The 24,326-nt window shown below is 34.1% G+C and overlaps 1 protein-coding gene, 1 long non-coding RNA gene and 1 pseudogene across 4 annotated transcripts; 1 reads left to right on the top strand and 2 right to left on the bottom strand.

Annotated features, from left to right (window-relative positions):
* The first annotated feature begins 25 nt into the window (after positions 1-25).
* LOC18109006 (probable LRR receptor-like serine/threonine-protein kinase At3g47570) lies at positions 26-3,796 on the top strand (annotated as a pseudogene).
* A 5,189-nt stretch (positions 3,797-8,985) lies between these two features.
* Positions 8,986-13,857, bottom strand: LOC127905184 (uncharacterized). Its single transcript, XR_008058964.1, has 3 exons — positions 13,419-13,857; positions 12,478-12,615; positions 8,986-11,933 (listed from the first exon to the last, which is right to left on the bottom strand). It is a non-coding gene; the product is annotated as an uncharacterized LOC127905184 (long non-coding RNA).
* A 2,562-nt stretch (positions 13,858-16,419) lies between these two features.
* On the bottom strand, positions 16,420-24,138 carry LOC7490822 (uncharacterized). Of its 3 annotated transcripts, none has more exons than XM_052452355.1 (9): positions 23,976-24,138; positions 22,097-22,221; positions 21,955-21,998; positions 21,502-21,600; positions 20,579-21,220; positions 18,205-20,443; positions 18,023-18,127; positions 17,730-17,904; positions 16,420-16,895 (listed from the first exon to the last, which is right to left on the bottom strand). In XM_052452355.1, the coding sequence occupies exons 5-9, from the start codon at positions 21,105-21,107 to the stop codon at positions 16,680-16,682; spliced, it is 3,264 nt and encodes a 1,087-aa protein (XP_052308315.1). In that variant the 5' UTR covers positions 21,108-21,220; positions 21,502-21,600; positions 21,955-21,998; positions 22,097-22,221; positions 23,976-24,138; the 3' UTR covers positions 16,420-16,679. The 3 variants fall into 3 exon arrangements, with proteins under 3 accessions (XP_052308315.1, XP_024455278.2, XP_002305691.3); XM_024599510.2 differs by adding an exon at positions 22,591-22,621 and having other exon boundaries at positions 18,205-21,220; positions 23,976-24,111; XM_002305655.4 differs by having other exon boundaries at positions 18,205-21,220.
* Positions 24,139-24,326: the final 188 nt, after the last annotated feature.

The raw sequence follows: 24,326 nt of genomic DNA, 5'->3' as shown, positions 1-24,326 counted from the left end.
AGCTGACCTTGACATGGAAATGAAGATGGGTATATTTGAACACGCGATTTGGGAACAATCTTGTCCATTCGCCATTATGCATGAACATGATGAAATCAAAATTAACAAAGAAATAATAGGTTATAGGAAGTTTCTTCTCATTTGGAGTATCCCATGCCCCTTAATTTCCTACGCAGAAACTCATAATTACCTCCATTAAAACGAATTCTCCTTCACTTCTTCACTACCATTACAATATTTTCGATTCTTTTAACTAACAGCAGATCTAAACCATCTACTTTATGAACTTCTGCATGACGGTAATAACCTAGTATTGGTTTGAAGCTTATCACAATTCTTAATGATGTTCGTTGATGAACAGAATAAAATTTGTCAGAATCCATCTTAAGAATCCCATTCATTCCTTTCCTATATATAGCTGTATCAATGAAGGATCACTCCAAGCCATTTCGTCACACTTAAATCTCTAAGATAGGCTCCCATTGAAAATTGAACTGCCAAGCATGAGTTCATGCATACTGTGGTTTCTTTTACTGCAAATAATTCAATACTCTTTCTCTTTCTCATTACCTAGAGGAGGACTTGAGACAGACAGACACTCGCTACTAGCTTTCAAGGCTCAACTTTCAGATCCCACTAACAAACTTAGCTCATGGAATGAATCCTTACACTTCTGCCAGTGGTCAGGAGTCACGTGCGGAAAACGGCATCAAAGAGTCATAGAGCTTGACCTACGCTCCAGCCAACTAGCGGGCCGCCTATCTCCACACATTGGGAACTTGAGTTTTCTTAGGCTACTAAGCCTGGAAAACAACAGTTTCAGCAATACTATCCCCTAAGAAGTAGGTCGTTTGGTTCGGCTAGAGAAGTTGGTCCTTGGGAACAACTCTTTCAGTGGCGGAGTCCCTGTTAATATTTCTCGTTGTTCGAATCTCATGAACCTTAATTTCGAGGGAAACAATCTTTCTGGCAACCTTCCTCCAGGACTTGGATTGTTATCAAAGTTGCAGGTATTTATTTTTAGAAATAACAATTTAGATGGCAAGATACCACTTTCTTTTGAAAATCTTTCATCTATTGTTAAAATTGTTGGAACAAAGAATAATTTGCATGGGGGTGTTCCCAATATTATTGGGAAATTGAAAAGATTGAACTTCTTTGCCCTCGGCTCAAATCATCTGAGTGGTACAATCCCTCCCTCCCTGTATAATTTATCTTCGCTCATTCGTTTCTCTCTGCCTTATAACCAATTTCATGGTACACTTCCTCCAAACATAGGCCTAACTCTTCCAAATATTGAATTTCTTGCCGTTCACGGCAATCAACTCAGTGGATTGATTCCACAAACGCTCTTGAATGCTTCAAAAATTACTCATATTTATCTATCGCCCAACAAATTCACCGGAAAAGTTCCTACATTAGCAAACATGCCTGATCTAAGGGTGCTTTCAGTACAAGAAAATGATCTTGGAAACGATGAGGATGATGATTTGTCCTTTCTCTATACCCTCTCAAACAGCAGCAAGCTGGAATCTCTAGCCATAAACGACAATAATTTTGGAGGGGTGCTGCCTGATATAATTACCAACTTCTCAACAAAGCTCAAGGAGATGACTTTTAGAAGCAATCTAATACGAGGAAGCATCCCTGACGGCATTGGATATCTCATAAGCTTGGAAGTTCTGGGTTTTGAGGCAAATCAATTGACTGGCAGTGTACCAAATTCTATTGGTAAATTACAAAATTTAGGTGATTTGTTTCTTAATGAAAACAAATTATCAGGGAGCATACCTTCATCTTTAGGGAACATCACCTCATTGATGCAAATTGATTTCGATCAAAATAATTTACAAGGAAGCATCCCGCCAAGTCTTGGAAACTGCCGGAACTTGGTGCTCTTGGCTCTCTCCCAAAATAATCTGAGTGGTCCCATACCGAAAGAGGTCATTAGCATTTCATCCCTGTCAACCTATCTCGTCCTCTCTGAAAATCAATTGACGGGTTCCTTGCCCTCTGAAGTTGGTAAGTTAGCGAATCTTGGATACTTGGACATCTCCAAAAACAGGCTATCAGGGGAAATTCCCGCAAATCTTGGCAGTTGTATGAGTTTGGAACATTTGTATTTGGATGGAATCATGGAAACTTCTTCCAAGGCCTCATTTCTGAGTCTTTGAGTTCCTTGAGAGCACTTCAAGTCTTAATCTCTCTTACAACAACTTGACTGGCCAAATTCCCAAGTTTTTGGGAGACTTGATGTTGTTGAAGAGTTTGGATCTGTCATTTAATGACCTTGAAGGAGAGGTGCCTGTGCATGGTGTCTTTCAGAATGCAAGTGCTGTTTCAGTTTCAGGGAACAAGAATCTTTGTGGAGGAATACTTGAGTTGAATCTGTCCACATGCACTTCCAAGTCAAAGCCAAAATCTTCTACCAAGCTAATATTGGGAGTCACTATTTCTTTTGGCTTTATCGGATTAATCTTGATGACCTCTTTTTTGTTTTTGTGTCGCTTGAAAGAAACAAAAAATGAGCTCACTTCAAATTTGTCATGTGAGGCGCCATTCCGAAGGGTAGCCTATGAAGACCTTCGTCAAGCAAGTAATGGATTCTCTTTTGACAATTTAATTGGTTCCGGTAGTTCTGGGTCTGTGTATAAAGGAGTTCTCGCATTGAATGGAGTTGTTGTTGCTGTGAAAGTGTTCAACTTGCGACGTAAAGGAGCTGCCAAAAGCTTTATGACAGAATGTGCAACCTTGTTAAGCATGAGGCACCGAAATCTTGTCAAAGTTTTAAGTGCCTTTGCTGGAGTCGATTTTCAAGGTAATGATTTCAAAGCGATTGTTTATGAGTTGATGATAAATGGAAGTCTAGAAGAATGGTTGCATCCAATCCATACATCAGATCATGAAGCGCCAGAGCCAAGAACTTTGAATCTCATTAAGAGATTAAACATTGCAGTTGATGTTGCTAGTGCTCTCGACTATTTGCACAACGATTGTGAAATGCAGATTGTCCATTGTGATCTTAAGCCCAGTAACGTTCTTCTTGACGGGGATTTGACTGCTCATGTCGGGGACTTTGGATTATTGAAGTTCCTTTCCGAACCATCGAGTCAGTCATCCTTGAGTCAGAAAAGCTCCGTTGGATTAAAAGGCACCATCGGATATGCAGCCCCAGGTACCATAAAAATCTGGAAGGATATACATTCCATTATTTACAACCTGATTAATTAACCATGCAAACAAACTCATTGCAGAGTACGGAATGGGGAGCAAGGTGTCAACTTATGGGGACGTATACAGCTATGGCACCCTATTGTTGGAGATGCTTACAGGAAAAAGACCTACAGATAGCATGTTTGAGGACGGGATAGGACTTCACAATTATGTTAAAATGGCATTGCCTGACCGTGTGCTACAAGTTGCGGATCCGACACTTTTGAGAGAAGTTGATCAGGGAGCAAGTTCCGATCAAATCCTGCAGTGTTTGACTTCAATTAGTGAGGTGGGAGTTTTTTGTTCTGAAAGGTTTCCTAGAGAGAGGATGGACATTAGCAATGTTGTAGCTGAATTGAATAGAACGAAGGCCAATTTCCTCCACGGAAGGCATGGACTGCCAGCGTGAAATCATTTTTAGATGGCAAAGTGTCTGTTTGTTCAGATACTCTTATACGTGTAGTTAAATGGATGGAAGTGTGCAATAAGCAATCTAACGTGCAATAATTTTTATTGGTAAATAACGATGAAGTATTTTTTTGTCGGCATTTCCCTTGCTTTTAAAAAAATTTCTAGCAGAGTAATTTGACATGGTGTCTTATTTGTTTTTTTTTTCTTTGTATTTCTCATTTATTTAGTTTATTATAGCACTTCCTCTTACAACTATCATTATAATTTGGTGTGAGTTCTTTCTTTTTTCCTTAAATTTCTTCTGAGTGTTATCGTGAAAAGATAATATTTCCAATACTCTCTTATATTTAATCATTAATTAATAACGGTGGTTAGTAGAAACCAAGGTGTAAGAATTTGTATCTTTTCTTGCAAGTTTTGTACTTTCTCGTATCTTAAATATTAAAAGTTGTTCGAAGATATTTAAAATAATCTTATTAATGTTTTATTTTTTTTAAATATATAAATTGTATAAGAGATTCATCTGACTTTGTATTTTCTATTCTTACCTGTGACATGCAGCGGTTATACTATATATATAGATTAAAAAGCACAACTGGTTTCACTATCAGTATTAATGATACTGCCCCTCTAATTCATAATCTAAAATATTGCGTTTTTTTCTCGCCTTCCTACCCCATCTAGCCTCAGTTGGGCTTCAATACAATGACTCTTGCACCATCAAAAATATTCAATCTGGACTTATCTAGTGGGGATATAAATGTAGTGTAAAGTTTTTCTTTCTCTTGTGGAGAATGAGATATGTAGTTGAGGTTAATTATTAGGAGTAAGGGCTAAAACTTTCGACTATTCCCTTTTTTATATATATATAACCCGGGGTGTCTGACCAGCTTACACGCATTACGACTAATCAACGGGCCCACTTAACACCCTGCAAGTCCAGTGGGCAGGTAAGGCACCGCGAGGGTGACAGACATGCAAAGAGAGAATCGAACCCAGGTGTAGAGAAAGGGAACAAATCCCTTTCCCCGCTAGGCCACGAACTCAAGTGCAACTTTCGACTATTCCTTGATTATATACTTGGAAGATAAAAAAATTTAATGTACAAGTTGTGAATTTGTGATGAAACGACTCGCAAATTGATTTGAAAGTAAAGTAAGTGGGTAATAATAATAATAATAATAATGTAAAAATGATTTTAAATCGTAGAAGACTGGAGGGAGATAAGAAGAGAGTTGGCAGGAGAGTGAGAAGATAGATTTATTTTATGGTTGTCCTGAAAAGATAGGGAGCTTAGAGAGGTTTATTATTTTTAAGGAAACATATCCTATATAGAAAAAAATTATTCAATTAATACTAAACTATCAAATTGATGAGAAAAAGTCATCCAGTAAGATTCCATCTGGCTGTGTGAATAATTTGCAAAAGCCAGAACATCTTCTTCTTCTCCACTATTCCACAATACATATGTATAATGCCCAGACGATCAATAAGAAAAGAAACCTAAAGCAAAGGCTGAGCTTATGATCAATTTGGTTACCTGCAGTAAGATTATAAAAAAAAATAAAACATGGCTATGAAAGCATCATATATATATCATCAACAGCGTATTCATGGGGTCAAAAGGGAAGCCTTATATTCCTAATATTAAATTTATGTCAACTAATGAGGCATCGAGCTGTATGCTTGGTTAAGCTGAAAATTGACATTTTCTATCTGGCTGCTGTCTGGAATGATTGCTTGCAGGTGCACACTATTCATGGGTTTTGCAATTTCCTTTCCTTCTGCGGTCTTGCGCTAGCTACTCTTTATTCATACATGGGCGTTGGTTTCAGGATCATGATTACCTCTCTTCCTTTATCTTTTCATCTTTCCTTTTTCGTTTTTCTTCTCTCATCACCTTCCCATTTGGTATTTTGAATGGAATTAAAACAGCACTAAAACTCGATTTTAGATTAATTCAAGATTTTAAAGAGAAAGGGAGCGTTTTCAAGGAGAGAATAGACCACCAAAACAAGAACATGGTCAAAATAAGTAACCACTACGAGCAAACTATACAGAAATAATTATCACGCCCCAAACCATGGATAAAAGAAAAAAAAGAAAAAAAAAGTGACACACTAAGGGCAGCTATGCATTCCAAGTTACTTACTGGCAAGTATAAGGAAAACCGACCCTAGATTATTCATCCATAATTTAGCTACAGCTCAAAACACCCCACTCCTCCCGCGTCATATCATAGGAGGACCGTTGCCATGGCATTCAGCACACGCATATGTGCATACAGAACAGGAAACTACGTGGCCCCTCTGATCTCTCCCTATTAATAGCCTCGCTGCCAAAATTCGCTGGGAACAGGATAGGAAAAAAATGGTAACAAAGAGTATCATTGTCAAGTATTGATTATTTCTTTGAGACCCCATTTATGACACGAAAAGAAACTGGGAATTTTAGGGAATAAAATGTTTTGGTATGTATGGAGAGTTAGCTAGTTACAAGATGCAGGGCGGTAGTTATAAAGATGGAGAGGATTAGCTGGCTGGTGTTATAACGATAATGGAGGAGGAAGTGTGGGTCTATATATATATAAACATGGTAACGAGGCACGATATAATGATGCGATCATGGTTCTTTTTTTTTTTTTTTTGCGATCATGGTTTTTTTTTTTTTTTTGATAATCTGGGGTGTCCGGGCCAGCTTACGTACACCACGACTAATCTCCGAACTCACTGAACTTCCTGCAAGCCTAGTAGGCAGGTAAGGCTCCGCGATGATGACAGACATGTACACAAAGGTTCGAACCTAGGATGCAGAGGTAGGGAATTCCCTACCAGGACCGCTAAGCCACGAACCTGGGTGCACGATCATGGTTTCTGATTGTATCGGTGGTGATGTAGTTGTCATTGTGGTGTGACGACAACAATTGGTCTATCATAGATGATGGTTGGATGATATGATATATTTTTTATATATATATAAATACAAGAGATTTATTAATCATCTATTATATTCTTTAAAAATATCTTAACAGAGAAGAAAGAAAAAAAGACAAAAAAAAAATAATACTCAGAAGATGTTAAAGAATTAATATATCATCTCAAGTGAAAGTCCTTTGGATTTAAAACTTATATAGGTTTATACTATCTTGTACTTAATTTTTATCTAATAAATAGGGATAGTGAGATCTAAACTCGTAACTGTTTGGTCATCAAGACTCTGATACCATATTAAAAAATTAATTTAACCCAATAACTTAAGTTATTACTAACGAAACTAAACTTATAATTTGATGAACTATAAACAAACAACCATTTTGTTTGAGCAAATGATTCGCAATATAATTATTCTCTTTATGATCATGTTCAAAACAAAGAAAAAATAAGAGCCTATTACATGTATTGAACATATTTTACATGAATTCACTTTGCAGGTGTCAAGGCCGCGTAATATTATTTTTTTAATTCAAGTAATGGCATTGTAAGAATTTGACTTTACAACTCATTGATTTGTAGAAACATAGCAGTAATCAATATTCAAAAGCATAACTTTATGAATTGATAAGACCTCGAGGTTTCATTAGATTCCCTATTACATATGGAAAAACAAAAAATACAAAGAAACTTCTCTTCATGATCGGTGTCCAAGTTTGTCATTTGAAGACACATCAACATTCTACTCAAGTATACCTATGAGAGGAGATAACCAAGAAGAATCACTTCTCTGTTTTATTAGTCTATATAAGAAGATAATTTAATGAACAAAATAAATTTAACCCCGTATAGCATAAATTCTTATCATTACATTTTATCCAAATAGCAACACGATTAAAAAAAAAAAAAAGGAATAAATCACGTCATCCCAAGCTATTTTTTCTTGTTAAAAATTAGATTATTGTTAATATTCCAAACAGATCAAACTATATCAAAGAAAAACAAACACCACACTTTTTTTTTGCAAGATACGACGCCATTTCATAATAATAATAAAAAAAATCATCTAGAGATTGAGGCAATATCAACCTATTGTCTCAACCGGTTTACTATCTTAGACCATAACTTCCAAACTATCTCACTGTAAAGTAAAATATGAGTTGTAGTTTCAATCTCAGTTTAAATCATTACTTTTATATATATAGCATCATACTAGTTATTGTATTGTGATCATGCAATATCGCAAGATATTTTTAAAATTTTATTTTTTTATTTGATAATTAAAATAAACATTTATATATATATATAAAAGAATGATTTAATTTCTGAAAAAAAGTACTTTTTTAGCCAAAATTCTTTTTTTCTTATTCATGTATTTTTTTTAACGAAACATCTTTTTTTTATTATTAACATGTTTTTTGAATAAAAACTAAAAGGTGTATCTTTAATCAAAACATCCTTTCCTTATTCATGTATTCTTTTTTATTGTTTTGATAAAAATATTTTTCTTATATCAGATACATTGTTTTTAAATTAAAACATATAATGATTTGAAAAGCAAATTTTAATTAAAAATTCATGACTCAAGAATTTTTAAACAGTTGTATAAAAAATAAAAATAATTCTGGCGTGTACATAATGAAAAATCAATTCTTAATTGTACAAGAATTTTTATGAAAGAATAAAGCTTTTATTCGCTTCACTTCAAAGAAAGTTTTGTACTATTCCCAAAATGTATCCTAATTTTTTTTACTTAATTCTTTTTTTGATAATGGATTTAACCTCTAATAAAAAAGATATTCTTGGTTATATTAGAATCAATATATGGAAGCATATCACGATTCTGGTGCAATGGCCACTTTATTTACTTTAATCAATAAAGTGTAAAAAGCAAAATTAAATTTTATATTTCAAACCCAAGCAGAGTACCGGGTTTTAAATTTTATATTTCAAACCCAAACATGAAAAAACAAAATAAAAAATGGATGGACTATTATACAATATATCTTTGTAGAAAATATGACACCCATGTTACATTACCTTTTTTAAATGAAAAAACCCTACTGATATCAAAGAATCATCTCAATTTAATAGTTTAATCTGTTAGGTAAGGTCTCAGAATATAATTTATATTATTCTCTAACACACCCCCTCAAGTGAAAGCCCTTTGAACTTGAAACTTGCACAGGCCCACATTACCTTATATTTAATTTTTATCAATTAAATGAGGATGGTGAGATTTGAACTCGAGACCACTTGATCATCAAGACTCTGATACCATATTAAAAATCTATCTCAACTCAATATCTTAAATTATTAAATAAAATTCCCAAATATAATTTATATTATACTCTAAAACTACATCTCTATCTAAACCAAAACTCATAGCTGTAAGAAAAAACGAAATTAAAGAAGAATATAACGAGGAAAGTATTGTCATGTATCGGGCTTTGCTTTCCACAATGACAGAGAAATGCTTAAATCAGAGGCTTTACTTTCCACAATGCGCGCATGGAGGACCATCTAATCAACTTGGAATATTGAAGGACCATAGCTATTCGTAGGGCCTTTACTTTCCATCAGATATTTGTAGACGAAGCCATTTTAACAATACAGAAAGAAAGCAAAAAAGATAAGATAAGAAAAGAAGAGGAGAAAATAAAAGAACATTGGCAGACATAATAATGAAAGCAAAAAAGAGAAGAAAGAAAACAAATAAACATTGGCAAACATAATGATTAAAGCAGGAAAGAAAAGAAAACAAATAAACATTGGCAAACCGTTTACCAAAGCTTTCAATGACAGCCTCCCCGCTACCACAACCGGTGAAACAACCAACTAGACATAAAAAAAAATCAAGGTAAAACATTTATATTGTCTCTTAGTTTGACGAGTTTTATTATTGAATTGGTAAATTTTATGTTTTGATTTAATTAGGTATTTGTGTTGTGTTTGATAATTAGATAATTTTAGGTTATGAATATTGCAATTATGTGTTTGGATTAGAGAAATTAGGGTTTAAATTGATTATTGAGTTACTTGTCATATTTTATTATATTGTTTGAATTGATATAAATTTTGTTGTAATTGATGTTATTAGATAGATTTTTAATCAATTGATGTTATTAATAACGTTATGGTCGAAATCATAGCGTCTAGAGTTTACTTTGAACTTTTTGTAAAAATTATCGTAATTGAAGATTTTGTTCAATTAAGATCATTTACTTTTTAATTGATGCAATTAATTATTTTTTATTGCTATTATTATGGCCAAAGTAATAGCAATTAGGGTTTGCATTGAATTGTGAGATAATTTATTTTTCGTGAAATGAGTATTTTTATTTTAAAAAATATATCTTCAAACTTGTTTATGTTGTGTCATTATGGTGGTGTTATTGTCCCTGATATGAATAATAGTATACTAAGGGTGCGTTTGTTTCCCGGAAAGTGGTTTCCAAGAAATCACTTTCCAAACTTTCCTGTGTTTGTTTGCTATTAGAAAAGTTGATCAACGGAAAACACTTTCCAGTCAAGGAAAATTTGGCTTGATTTCCAGGAAAGTAATTTCCTTTTATTTTTGGCGAAAAACACTTTCCGGAAGTTATGAAAAATTTAAAAATATCATATTATTTGCTAATTATATCAAATTTGGTCCTCAAACTTTTGATTACTATATATTTTTTTTGAATATTTTTTTTTTCAATTTCATCCCTTAGAATTTAATTTTTATATTAACTTTGGTCCTTATTTTTATTTTGCTTTTCCCTTATCATTTTTTAATTGAAATTTTTTATTTATCAAATTTGGTCCTCATTTTTTAATTGTTACTTATTTTATTTGAAATAATTTATGAAATGTTAATTATTATTATTTTAATTTCTTCATCTTTTATTTTTTTTTATTTTTTAGATTTGATTTCTATTGTTTTGATTATCATTTATTTTATTTGAGATAATTTATAAAATTATATTTTTTTTCAATTTCATTCTCATTCAACCTTTTAATTTGTAAGATTTGTTCCTCATTATTTTAATAAACTTGAAAAAAAAATAAAACATTAATAAGTTATTTTCCAGCTTATTTTCCATGACATAACCAAACATTGAAAAGTGTTTTTCAACTTATTTTCCATCACACTACCAAACATCGGAAACTAATTCACTTTCCCAGAATTTACTTTCCAAAAAGAAACTACTTTCCAGCAAACAAACGAGGCCTAATATTGTTATTTGTGTTGATATTTAATTTTTTTTTACATTGATAAATGTTAAGAAATTATTGCATAGGTTGATGTTGGTAAATGATGAAAAATAAGTGCATGGGTTGATGTTGGTAAATGATGGAAATAATTGCATTGTTGATGTTTCAATTGGTTGTGTAGAATCCTTATTCAAAATATGATATGAAAGTTGCTCTTGTTATATTCAAATTGACTATGGACATCAGTTGTCCCCTCTTATTTTTTAAGCTTGTTGAGATGTATTTTCCGAACCGTGTAATGCAACAATTTGGCTTTAAGCAATACATCCCATCTGACATAGATACGAGCGATCAGTTGTATTCCATTAGTCGTTTGGGTAAGCACGCTGATTGTAATTGGATAATCTACCATCTCTAGTAAATATTGATATGGAATGCATGAAGAGATTTTATTTTTAGAGAAATGCATCTTGTAATTTCTTAGGAGGAATACATGGGTTGGCTCCTGAGTATAACACGCTAAATCATTACACCAAACCCAGTGCAAGTTCCTCCATGCGAGGAGATGGAGAATGAGCCACATGCACGTTGGATTCAAAATGTTACAAGTATTTGTTACTTTTTATAGGTTTCAAAAAAACCGTTACATTTTATTTATGGATTAATAATTTATATTTGCATCATATTAGGGTTGAAAGTTGTTACATGATGGTCGACGTGTTGTGGATGATCTTCAAATATTTCACTGGTGTAAAAGTTATATTTTGGTCGGTATAAAAATCACCGACGAATTTATTTATGGAAAAGTGTCGTCAGTGATTATCTCATCAAGGATTTAAAATCCTTCACTAATTCAGTCGATGACTTCAATGCTAATGGATAAAGCAATATAATATTCATGTTAGGGATATAAATAGGCACCGGCCATTTTTCAGTCAGCCTATTTGTTGGTAAATATTACCTGATGAAGCACCGATGAACTGATCGTCGGTAAAAAATATTGACAAAAAAAAAAAACATTAGTCCAAAAGTATACAAAAGGTCTTGAATTTTACTTACAATAAACACCTTAGCTTAGTTATCCACGAACTGTTGCATCCTCTTTTTTGTTTATCCTCTCTCCACATGTGTTTTCATATATAACTCCATTACAGTTGGTTTGCGTCCAAGTTGTGTAGCCTACAAAATAAGTCATTAGTTAAACAATGTCATAAATATCACTAACATTTTAAGAAAAATACTTAAAAATAAAAAAGGTTCTTACTAGGCGTTTTGCATGGTTAATAAAAGGAAGTGACTCGCCAAAACACTAATGGAACCTTTTTTGACAAGGATTCACTCCGTGATCGCATTCTAAAATCCTTTGAAATCAATAACTCTAGATATTTCTCCCAATTACTCTCAGGGATGTGGGGAGGTCTAAAATACTTCCACACCTTAAAGTCATCTAACTCGGCTCTTCTATTAGCATAAGTGTGTGTCGTACCAGAAATTGTGCAACTTGTTCAAAAGTTTGTTAAACTAAAAAAAATATAACGATAAAAAAGATTAAAATTTTATAAAAGAAATAGTTGCGCTATGATTTTTCCAAACTCGCTTGGAAACCCCAAAGTTTGCAGTATCCCATCAAAAAAATTTCTTTTAGTCATTTGAATAAAATAATTAATTTAAAAATTTAAAAAAACATGTATATTAATTAAAAGTATTGATTATATATACTAACCTTAAATCTTCCCACCAAGCCTCAACCACAGTCATCCAATTTGGTTGATCTCTAAGCTTGCTTCATTGAAATAAAGACACTTACATCAACATTTTTATTGCTGACGTTATTGTTCATTTAGCTTCCATCTTTGTGAACCTGAAAATCAATTAATTAACTCTAAACTATATAAAAGTTTAATTATTAATTTAATGTTATCTTTGAGAAACTAATTTTTTACATGCTTAAATTCAGCTTCTATTCTGCTATTAACTTACCAGAATAAGGATATCTAGCAGATGAAATGCTAGATCTACAACTCATAATCAATGATCTTATATCACTAACATGTGCATCAGGTGTGTACTTATGATCAGCATTTAAATGCACCACATGCTCAAGAATAATACTACTTGAAGAAGAAAAACGCTTCATTTTGACCTGAACTTTTTCTCGGCATCTATACAATATAACTAAATAATTAAGCATATTAAATTAAATTCTCAATCTATGGTTTTATAGGTTTTTGTTTTAGTGCATCTATATACTTTCAACAAGATTTTGGCAGCACCTTTTCTATACAAAACCCTACCCAAAAAAATTTAAAATGCAAAAAACCACATTCAAAGAACCAAATAATTTTCCATACGCACCACCTGCAAGCATAACCATGAGCATAAGTATCAACATTTATCTTAATCAACTAAACATTAAAATCTATTTCTAAAATTTCCCAAAAGTTACAAGTAATTATTCAACGAATTTGAAATAACATTTATAATTTTCCATAACTTCCTCAACCCATTCTAGCATATTTCTTCCCAATAATAAAACACCATACAATCTCATTTAACAGTTTCACATACAATTATAAACAATTTCTAAGTTTTCCTTCTTAATCCATAAGCATTCATATCACTAACTCACATAAAATCTTTTTTTTTTATTCGAGGAAACCCCACCTCCTGGAAAGCGCACTTTGTGGGCTCAGGTGAGCGAGTAAAATCCTGGTTGTCCCAGGCTCGTACAAGAGGTGCACGCCTTGACTCGAACTCGAGACCTGCTGTGCAGACCTCAAACCCTTTGCCATCACGCTACGCCCCTTGGGGACTAACTCACATAAAATCACATTCACCTATTTCTTTCAAACACCCATATACAATATGTAAATCACATCGCGTATACAAATTAAAATTCCTTTCTAAACAAAATTTACTCATACCTATAATTTTAATAACTATACAATATTATAAATTTAAATAAATTTTCCATTTTTCCCCAATGCTTTCCCATGGCCAGCCCAAAATAAACAAGCTTCCATCCCTCCCAAATCATAAAGCATTCATTGTAACTCATAACAAACATGAAAAAAACCAATAAATATAGGAAAAAAAACATCAAACGATCAAGATCAAACCTTAGGAAGTGAGGGGGGGGGGGGAGGGGGAGAGGGAGAGAGAGAGAGAGGGTCACCGCCATTGATTCTAGAAAGAGAATGCCTACCACTAGTTAAAGAGAGGGGGAGAGAGAGAGAGGGTCACCGCCATTGATTCTAGAAAGAGAATGCCTACCACTAGTTAAAGAGAGAGGGAGAGAGAGGAGAGAGAGGGAGGGAAATGGGGTATTTTAGGGAAATGGAAGAAAAATTAAGGATTACCCCAATATATTTTGCTTTAAATTAACCAATATAATTTTCTATTGGTGAGTCCGTCAGTAATTTATCATGTCAACACACCACTAACTAGTTCACTGCCAAAAAAATTTAAATCCATCTGTTGTTTCAAGAATTTCTAAAATTTCTTGAAAAATCCCAAATTCACCATTGAATTTTCATCCATTAGTATTTTTATCGGTCAATTCAATTTCATGAATTCTTTCCAAACTCTTTATAATTCTCTAACTATTTTATAGTATATTGGTGATTCCATCGGTGAGTATAAATTTCAGCAACAAATGTTAATCCATCGGTCACTCTGTCGAACAGTTCTAATTTCATGCATTTCTTGCCAAAGTCTTTGTAATTATCTAACCAATGTATCCATTGGTGAGTCCGTCGATAATTTATCATTATTATAAGTCACCGATGAATTTATTGATGATTATTTAATAATTTATAAAGGCAATGATAGAAGACTAAATAAAAAACATTAATTTGTCAACAATTAACTAAAATATATGAGCCAACGATATCATACCTAGAAGGAGAAGAAAAAAAATTTGTTGAACACTCACCATCACTCCACCGTGGACATCGTCCACCACCAAAAGAGTTTGTTGAGATGTTTCAAACCCCACTAAAAAAGACGACATGATGACATCAAAAGAAGTCGTATGGGTCGTTAAAGCAACACTCCGGAATAGAAAACCGAACAAAACAAATGAAAGTGAGCATCCATCTATATTCAATAAATCAATTCTATTTAATTTAAGAATAAATTTTATTTTTAAAAATAATTTAACAAAGAACAACAAATAAAAATACACAAACAACAAATAAAAGACCTTAGATAACCCAGTTTAAAAAAATAAATGATAAAACAAAGGACATAAAAAGCAGGAAAAATAAGGGGTCCAATCTCTAAGTAAATAAATATTGAAAGATAAAATTGAAAAAAATATTAACTTAAAAAATGATATTAAAAAACAAAGTAATTTTGGGACAACCTCTTAAAACTAGGTTGATTTTCAAAACTTGCAACCCATATAATCTTAAATGTGAATTTAACCAAGAAACTCAAATTAAAACCAATTAAATATTAAAGAATAAAATTAATAAAAAAATATTTCAGTCTAAAAGATTTTGCAAAGAGGAAAAAACAATAATAAAAAAAAAACAATGATAAAATCTAATAAAAAAATGAAGGCTAAAATAAAAAATAATAATAATTTTACACTGAATCATTAGGCTATAAATTTTTTTAAAGGACAAGATAATAAAAATATTGTTCTCATCCGTGGGAGCACTGTTTTTACCATCTCTCCTCCGGTTTTTGTTTTTTTTTTTAAAAAAAAAAAAATGTTAATAGCCTAAACATGATAGCACAGAAACATCAATTATTATCATTTTCGAATCAACCAAGCCAAAAAAATCAACTATTTTAGGTAAAAAAGCCCTAAACATCACTCCAATAATTGAGTCATAAAAATCAAATTTATTTGCTATGATGATCAGATTTCAACTTAAGATTGACTTCCCTCTTGCTCTGAGAAGTGATATTATGGGTCTTATCATTTGGTAATTAGTATGACATGGCAAGAACATCTGTTAATCTTATTTATCTATGAGTCTTAATAATATATATTTAGCTGGAAAAAAAATTCTATGAAGTCATGTCTTTATTAATCAAAGTTCCAATCAGAGTTGAGGCTCAGTCATTAGATATTACATGGGATTTATCACTGTTAAATTGTGTACTGCAGGAGGAGAGAAACCCGTAGCTACACCACCTGCTGCAGCATTTGAACCAACCCAGTAATAAGCGTTGTGATGATGTATAAATTCATGTTGAGTCTTGATAAAAGCCATTTGGCTCTCCCTCAGCATGCAATATGTTGATGTTTCTTTTTTGTTGTCTGCTGAGTATCTAAGAAATCCAAGAAATTAAATCACCTCTCGAGGGCTAGTGAAGCATCCTGGTTAAGTGCGAAGTTGTCCCTGTTTCAAGTGGCAGTGTAGTTTTCCAGACCTCTGCACTTTTATCCCTCCCTCAATCCCTTCTGATAACCACACACTTAGATTTATGTGTTGCCTTTTTAATGTTTTTTCATTTTCTTTCTTGGAAAAAATTTAGGAATGAATGATAGTTTTAAATTAGTAAGACCACAACCTGTCTTGATCATAAATCAGTGATTGCTTTCTGAAAAAGAGTCCTGACGTTTACATTGATATTCTCAAAAGGATCTGCTAATGTTATAAATCCATCCAGGACTGGGATGCGAGTCCATTCACACTGGGCAGGCACAAAACATTCAAGAACTTTTAACTAAAACTGAAATGAATACTTACAGCAGTTTAACAAATAACTAGATCAGTACCCAGCGCCACATCATTTCCTAAAACGAAGCTGAGGTTCATGCCAAGAGGCTTATGCTAAACGGATGGAACTAGATCAGCAGCTTTATCTCATATGCTACATGGATGGAACTAGATCAGCTACTTTATCTCCCTAGATGAAATACTTCTTATCTGACAGCCAATATCATTGGCAAATATGAGTGACTAGCTATAGAAGTGAATAGCCTCGCCTAGAAAGAAAGAACTCATAATCAGGATGTCTGTTTACGGATGTCTGATTTCCCTTGTTTACTACAGCTCTGGCCATAAGAGATGCCGTCTCTGCAAGTGTTCTCAGCCGCTCCTTCATGATCACAGAAGGGTCTAAGCTTGGAGTTCCTGTTGTCTGGTTTACACTGTGCCGCGGCTGGAACCAGCATTCACCCTGGTCATGTAACACGGTACAAGGGTACAAATGGAATATGAGTACAAGAACAGCCACGACTCGAAATTGAAAAGCAAAGTTAAATGGCAGTTTCAAATAGCTTTTCCATTATTTAAGATTATTGCAGTCGATACTGAGTACTTTTAATGAATCAAAAACAACACAAGGGCATTTCAAAGTGCCGAAATATTCAACTCTTTCTGATATTTTGTTGCCTATAAAATGGTTATTCAAAATTAGATAATAGTTAGATAAATATAGACAGCACCATAGAGATCTTTAGTTGGAAAGGTAAGAAATTGTACATACATTTTCCACATAGAGAGACATCAAACATAGTAATGTCTAAGAAGCCTATCACTTGACCATCATAAATGAGAGGACTGAACATAAATGAGAGGAATGAACATGCAAGGAGATTCCATCTCATCAGCAGCCATTATAAATGAACCAAGACCCTCATCAGTCAGTGAGTTGCTTCTACGTCAGTGAAACATCAATCATAATTAAAGAACAAATTCTTTAAGTTTTATCATATTTAGGTAGACAACATAACAAGCATAACATCCGAAAGTTTACTCAGAGAACAAATAGGGCTCCAACTCAATAAATAACAAGCTTGTCTAGGTAATAAAATATTAATTAAATTTAAAGTTGATAAATTAGTCATTTTAACATTGGTGGACTAGGAAGTTGCATGTGGAGAAATAGACTAGAGACCGCCAAACATCTCAACATACACACTTCCGCAATCAATTCACTGAAATTTACTTGCATTATAACACTATCACTATAATGCAATGAAGTCTGTACAAGAATAGTATTTATAACTACCTGAGCATTATAACTCTGAAGGCCCACAACTGGAGAAACTACGCATTCATTTTTACTTGGGGAATCAAATTTGGCACTTCTATGAACCAAGTGGCCAAGTGAATGGTAAGTCAAAAATGCAGTTCGAAAGTTGCCATCTGGTATCCTATAGATCGGATACCATGCCACTGAATACCTGAAAACAGATCCCATAACGAGTCTATCAGATTTCTCTTGGCATGATTCAGTTATATAACAAGCTTCAATCCTAATTAGTGCTCTGAAAGACATTCAAGCTAGTTTTTTCAACCAACCAGGATCTGGGGTGCAAGTCATGTAGATTCAGAGAGGCCAAATTAGTGGGGTCCCCATACATTTTGCAACGTGAAGATGCGTTACCTCTAACAAGCTCTTGTATCCTGTAATTAGCAGAATCAGTAATGAGGTTGTTATACATTTAATACAACTTCCAATGGGAGGTAAAAGAAGCCCTTACTTCTCATATAATGGTTGTCTTTGCTGAGGTTGTTCTGGTTCAAAGTATTCAAAGAGTAGCTCTGCATCATCAGAACATGCGACATCAACTGATTGAGCTGCAGCTGTGGTACGAGGCTTAGGAATCAGTACAGAAAATATTGGAAGGCGACCAGCTTTAGAATCCTCTGATGATTCACTAGCCTCATGTGTACCAAAAATCCCATGATCAGGAGCCTTGTTTATGGGTTGGCTTGTATGGTTTTTGAATAGTTGAATTGCCGATAAAAAGGGAACAAAATAGCCACGAAACGAAACACAATCCAAACCCAAGCTCTTAGAATTTTCAAAATCTTCTGCCCTTACTTCTAAACCATAATTCCCATGCTCTTCATACCACTTCCAGAGGCATCCCAATGGGATATATGGTATCTCATGTCTGCATGGTCGCGCACCAACAAGCCGATCACACAGACAAGTTTGGCAGCATGATAAACCTGGCAGTTGGCTAATAACAGGAGAAGAAAAATGAAGAAATCTTTCAAACTCTGCAACTGGACTGCCAGTGGACATCTGAATAGCTTCACATTCCATCTGTACCCTGCATGCATCCTTCACTGCTTGTATTATCTTTATTGATTTATCTTCAAAAGCTGAAAATTGTTGATCAGAGTATTCACTAGTTGAACTGTCAGCTTCAACATGCTTCTTGTTGAGCTCAAACATCCAACCAGTAGAATTATTCAACTTTTGACTGTGGTCATCTTCCTTGGGAGAACAACTTGCATTTCCAGAACCTTGGCATGTGCCCAACAACGATGAAGAAACTAGGTCTTGAGAATCAAAACTGGCGTTTTCTTGAACATTTCTCAAAGTGAAATCTTCACGAGCTGGTCTATCAGAAGGATCTGGTAATGAATTACCAAATCTAGCAGAGGTGGCCAATTCAGACTCTCTTACCCCAATGGGTATCCATTTCTGCATAACTGACCCAGAACTATGGTTTTGCTTACAGTGCTCAGCAAGTGTAATTTCTTTTTCCATTTGGAGACCTTTATTAAAAAAAAGATGAGGAAGGTAAACTGGAGGTGGCACCTTGAGCGCATTTTGGTCCAACAAATTGCTCAGCTTTGCTGGTGAGTTACCTTGATTTTCTGAATGGTGGTGTCTTGGGCTGGAAACGGCATCATAAGTACTTTGAAGTGGCTGTAATGCATCTGGGAAAACTTGCAAGCTGTTAACTGATTCTGAATTCGCGCATTCAACTCTGCTGGGCTGGAACCCAACCATCAAACAAGTATTCATAGAATGAGTTCTTGAAATAGATTTCCCTCCTTTTTGATCATCCACTTCAGCTGTGAGACCAAATGTTTCATCCTGTCGCATGCCAGTCTTTGCACGAGTATTAAAGCTGGCCTTGTTGGAACTGTGGCCCCTACCATGACAGCTGTAATCTAATTTGGAACCTAGACTATTTTTTCTTTTCAACTTCTTAGAAACCTTGTCTTTCAGCAGTTTTTTATTCTCAGTTCTTGATACTGTATTTACCTCAGCAACAATACAGTTCCTTTTAAGTGAAGGAGTTTCTTTCAAACTCATGTCTGACTGGAAGCATACAGGAGATATCTTAGTTTCAGTATCCACACCATTCCTCTGAACCTTTTTCCAGACAGAATGGTTGATTTCCTTCCCTGCCCGGACATGCAAATTTCCAAAACCTCCATATTTGTGAGCACCAGCACTCCTGGGTAATGCTTTTATTTGCTTGCCTTTCTTGCTTGATCTTGATATAAGTAATTGAGCGTCACTGCTGCTAAAATTCTGACTGCCATGCTTTGAGCCCTCAGTGTGGTGATAGGTATCTACAACACCATTAAATGAATTTTTATAAGATAAAGACCCCTTTCTGGAATTGCAACCTGGAGCTTCTAAAACGCTACCTCTGCTGCTAGCTTCATGAAATGGTTTTGAACGATAACTACCATTAGGGTCATCATCACTGTTTGAACCAATAGATACATAGTCCAACACTAGGGAGGAATCAGGTGCATATGAGAAGTCTTTGGATTGCTTATCATCACAACAGCTGATCTGACTGGAGCCCTTTCCTTTTGTCTGTATAATGATTTCAGAATTAATCATTTGACACTCCCCAGGAAAATTATGAGCTATACAAGGTATAATGTCTTCCACTGTAGCAACTTCATCAATGTTGGATGAGCAGATCGTAGATGTTTCAGAATTGCTAAATCTAGGATCTCCTTCAAAATCAATCTGGTTACTGCTACCATCTGCCGATGAAATGTCCAGTGCTTCAAAAGTTTCCACAGCAACCACTTCACCAATGTTGGATGTGCATATCACCTGTGCTTCAGAATTGCTGAATCTAATGTCACCTTCAAAGACAATCTGGTTACTGCTACCATCTGGCAATGAAACTTCTGGTGAAGTTGCAGAATATATTAGTCCATCTCCATGATCATAACTACAGGCTTCAGAAGTTGAACTTTCATGAGCATACTCGGACAAAACTTCTGGTTCAGCTGATCCAGTATCACTTGAAACTCTCTTGTTCAGTTTTCCCCTCCTGGTTTTTTGTCGAGATTTTTTATTTGCAGACTTGTCTACATTAGAACTATTAGCTTCAAGTGAACTAACAGCATTACATTCTTTTGGGGTCGAAACATAGAAATCAGGGCAAGTGACAGAACTCTGGCATGAAGGATAGTCAGGGAATACATTTGATCTTGTCTCTTTATTGGGAACCTTATTTTGAGACTGATGCCATGCACCAGTTTCAAGAAAATTTCTGGTGCAGGACTTAATGGAATAAGGTGGATCAGGTTGAAGCCCTCTCCTTGCCTTTGGTTGATCGGCCCTGAATGCATTTCTAGGTGGCATCGAAACCAGTTGCAAACCATCCATGTTCACCTGAATTACAGATCCAAACCAATTGTGTTGATCAAAATGTCTCACTAGCTGTGCAACAATCTTCCACTATTCATCTGATTTGAGCGTAAGCAATGTCAAGATTGCACCTACAGTAAATAAATAGACATAAACCAGAGTCAAATTATAACTGCACTAGAAGCCTATGCCAAATTAGAACAAGATAGAAAACCCAAGACCCAAGTGATACAAGCAATCAAAGAAAAATGAGCAATTTGATCCGACAAACCTTCCACGATTAATGTAAATTAACCATTTACGGGAAAAAAGAATTGTCGGAACTGGCAACAAATTTTCTAGTTATTATTTATATATCCTAGGAATCTAACTCGAAATCTAGGCTAAGGAGTCAGAATTGAGGTATGTCTACCTTTAAGCTACTCGCAGACTTGAAGAACCTATTGCCCTCTTGATGGAAAGGATGTTGGCACCACTTGTCCGCAAGACTGTTTTTGTCTCTTTGTTTTACCTGAGTTATCAGAAATCTAAAATGAGCAATAGGCATAGAGAAAGTTACTGGCTCTAGGAACAAATTATATGGCACCATACTGGCAGAAAGCATCTCTTGAACAAATAAAAGCAACAGTATAACTCAATTGATGTATCAAAACAGCAAGCATCATAAACTCTAACCACAATGTCCAAATAATGAGTTGTAAAATAGCCATCAGTGGTATATTGTGAGGTACAAAGAAGAAAAACCAGAAGTGAGTAACAAATGAGCTGTTATAAACAAATCAAAAAAATTCGAATATAGTAGTTAATCAGTTTTACCATGCAATTGTCAGACAAGCAACATGCATGTAACAACCAAAACCATTACCTTTGATGAGTGTTCCTCCAATCAACAGAAGACACTTTACAGATCTGAAAGTAGCCATGCATAAAAAGAAAGACATAAAAAATTTATGAAAGTTCTAAGAGGAAGAAGCATATGTTAAATGGAAATGGTGAAATGAAAATACATGTCCTGGGGGAAGTAGTTCTGATTATTTTCTTCTGTAAATGGCCTCGATGAGTAAACCTCTCCTTGACTGAAACCTCTGATTGCTACTGTGGGTTCTTTGAAGCTCAGAATCTTTTGATGTGCCTGTCCAAGTTATAGAATAAAAGAGGGATCAATTCCTCAATAAGCATGAAATAAGTATCTCAATACAGTTTCAACAACAGAAAAGGCACACGGGTCAAATTATTACTTAAAAGTCTACATGAGCGACCTTGCAGCATTTTCTAACTCAGAACCATGCAAAAAAAGGAACCATGCGGCATTATCCTGATTGAAATCCCCTCAAAGGTTCCTTATTAATTATATAACTCAATTCAGATTTACTAACTCTCAACCATGCTTTGAGAATGCATTAACTAGAAGATTGCACGATATCCAAGAATGCATTAACTAGGAGCAGAATCGAATGATTGTAACTTGCCAACAAATATCCAAGGGTAAAAGTTCACCTACCAAACATGCCAAAAAATCATCACCGCAAAACCTAAAATTAAGAAGTTAATCAATTACATATGACAAACAAAAAGATAAGAAACGATTCAATGATATACGACAAGTAGGGACTGCACGAGCCAATTTGGTTGTATAAAACAAATAGTATGTTCATGACAATAAACAAGATATTGTTTACATATCAAGTTAATCAATTGCAAACACCAACATAAGAAAATTTCTCCACAGAAACAGCAACCAAATAACTCATTGCACTAGAAAGCAGTCAATTCTTAGAAACAACAGAAATACGACAATATTAATGATCAAACACAACATTAAGCTTATCCAAAACCATTTAAAACTGTGCCCATACAACGATTTCTTCGCATTGATAACAAAAGAAAGAGCCCCTTGTGACTAAATCAACATAAGATACACCATTTATATCGTCCAACTCCATTTGTTTCAATCTAGCTCCATAAAGGAAAATATAAGTGAATCCGGGAAAAAAAAAAAAAAAACAAAAAGAGCTTGTATGTGTTTATTGAGTTCCAATCCAAACATATTGAAAATTAATTATGAGACCAAAAAACCTCACAAACAAGACAATCATTCTGTTAACTACCAAACCTAATTTTTCTTGTCTTAAAACCAACAACATAAGATATACCGTTTATATTGTCCAACTCCATTCATTTCAATCTACCTCAAACAATAAATTTTTACTGAGTTCCAATCCAAACAAATTAAAAATTAATTATGAGACCAAAAGACCTCACAAACAATTCAATCATTCTGTTAACTACCAAACCTCATTTTTCTTGTCTTAAAACAAAAATTACATATGATCATCTTACACAAAACAAAAAAAGAACATGAACATCAAAACCACCTAGAAGAACAAAGAAACCTTTGAATAACAAGAAGGAATTGAAAAGACAGTAAAGTAAAACTCACCAGAAAAAAAAAAGGTTTTGAAACCCAATTCAATCAAAACAAAGCCATTGAGCAAATTTAAAGAAAACCCACCAAGAAATAAGTAAAAAAAAACCAGAGACAGTATCTGAGAATTGAAGGCTTGATACCAAATTTCACTAAAAGAGTCCCCAAAAAAATCTGTCTAAAAGTGAAAAAGAAACAAAAGGGTGTCCACCAAATATAGCAGTGAGATATAAAAACCAATAAAGATGAAGTAAGCAAGCAACCACCACAATCCAGGCCATACCAGCTATACTTGTCGAGGAAATTTACCATTTTTAGACCTTTATGTCTAAAAACAAAGCAGACCCACTAATCCATGCTCTAATGAATTAATATCTTTCCACATATTGATTATTACATGCATTCATTAATCTCTAAAAAAATCCAATCTAAAAAAAAAGAATTAAAGACGGAAAACAAACCAGACAAAGTTGCTTGCTGCTACTGCTGCCACTTCTCTCTTGCTTTCAACGGCTCTTTTTCTTTTGTTGTTTGCTTCCTTGAATTTAAAATTGTCTGTGAAAAAACAAATGAGAGGAGCATAAAAAAGGCCAGAATGCTTTTCGCACCTGGAATTTGTAAAGATTATTATACCATTTTTTATTTAAAAAAATAAAAAACTAAAATGGGTTATGTATGCACTTATTCATAACACGTGGATTGGGATGTAGTGATAAATTTACCAACATCAATGACGTGGCTGTTGGGATAATATATTTTTGCAAATTTCATTAATTATTATTAGAATGGCCGCAACAAATTGTTATTTTTAT

The sequence above is a fragment of the Populus trichocarpa genome, chromosome 4 (assembly GCF_000002775.5).
Source record: "Populus trichocarpa isolate Nisqually-1 chromosome 4, P.trichocarpa_v4.1, whole genome shotgun sequence".
Lineage (NCBI taxonomy): Eukaryota > Viridiplantae > Streptophyta > Magnoliopsida > Malpighiales > Salicaceae > Populus > Populus trichocarpa.
Note: the sequence above shows the minus strand (reverse complement) of the source record. Positions and strands in the feature narration are given on the sequence as shown.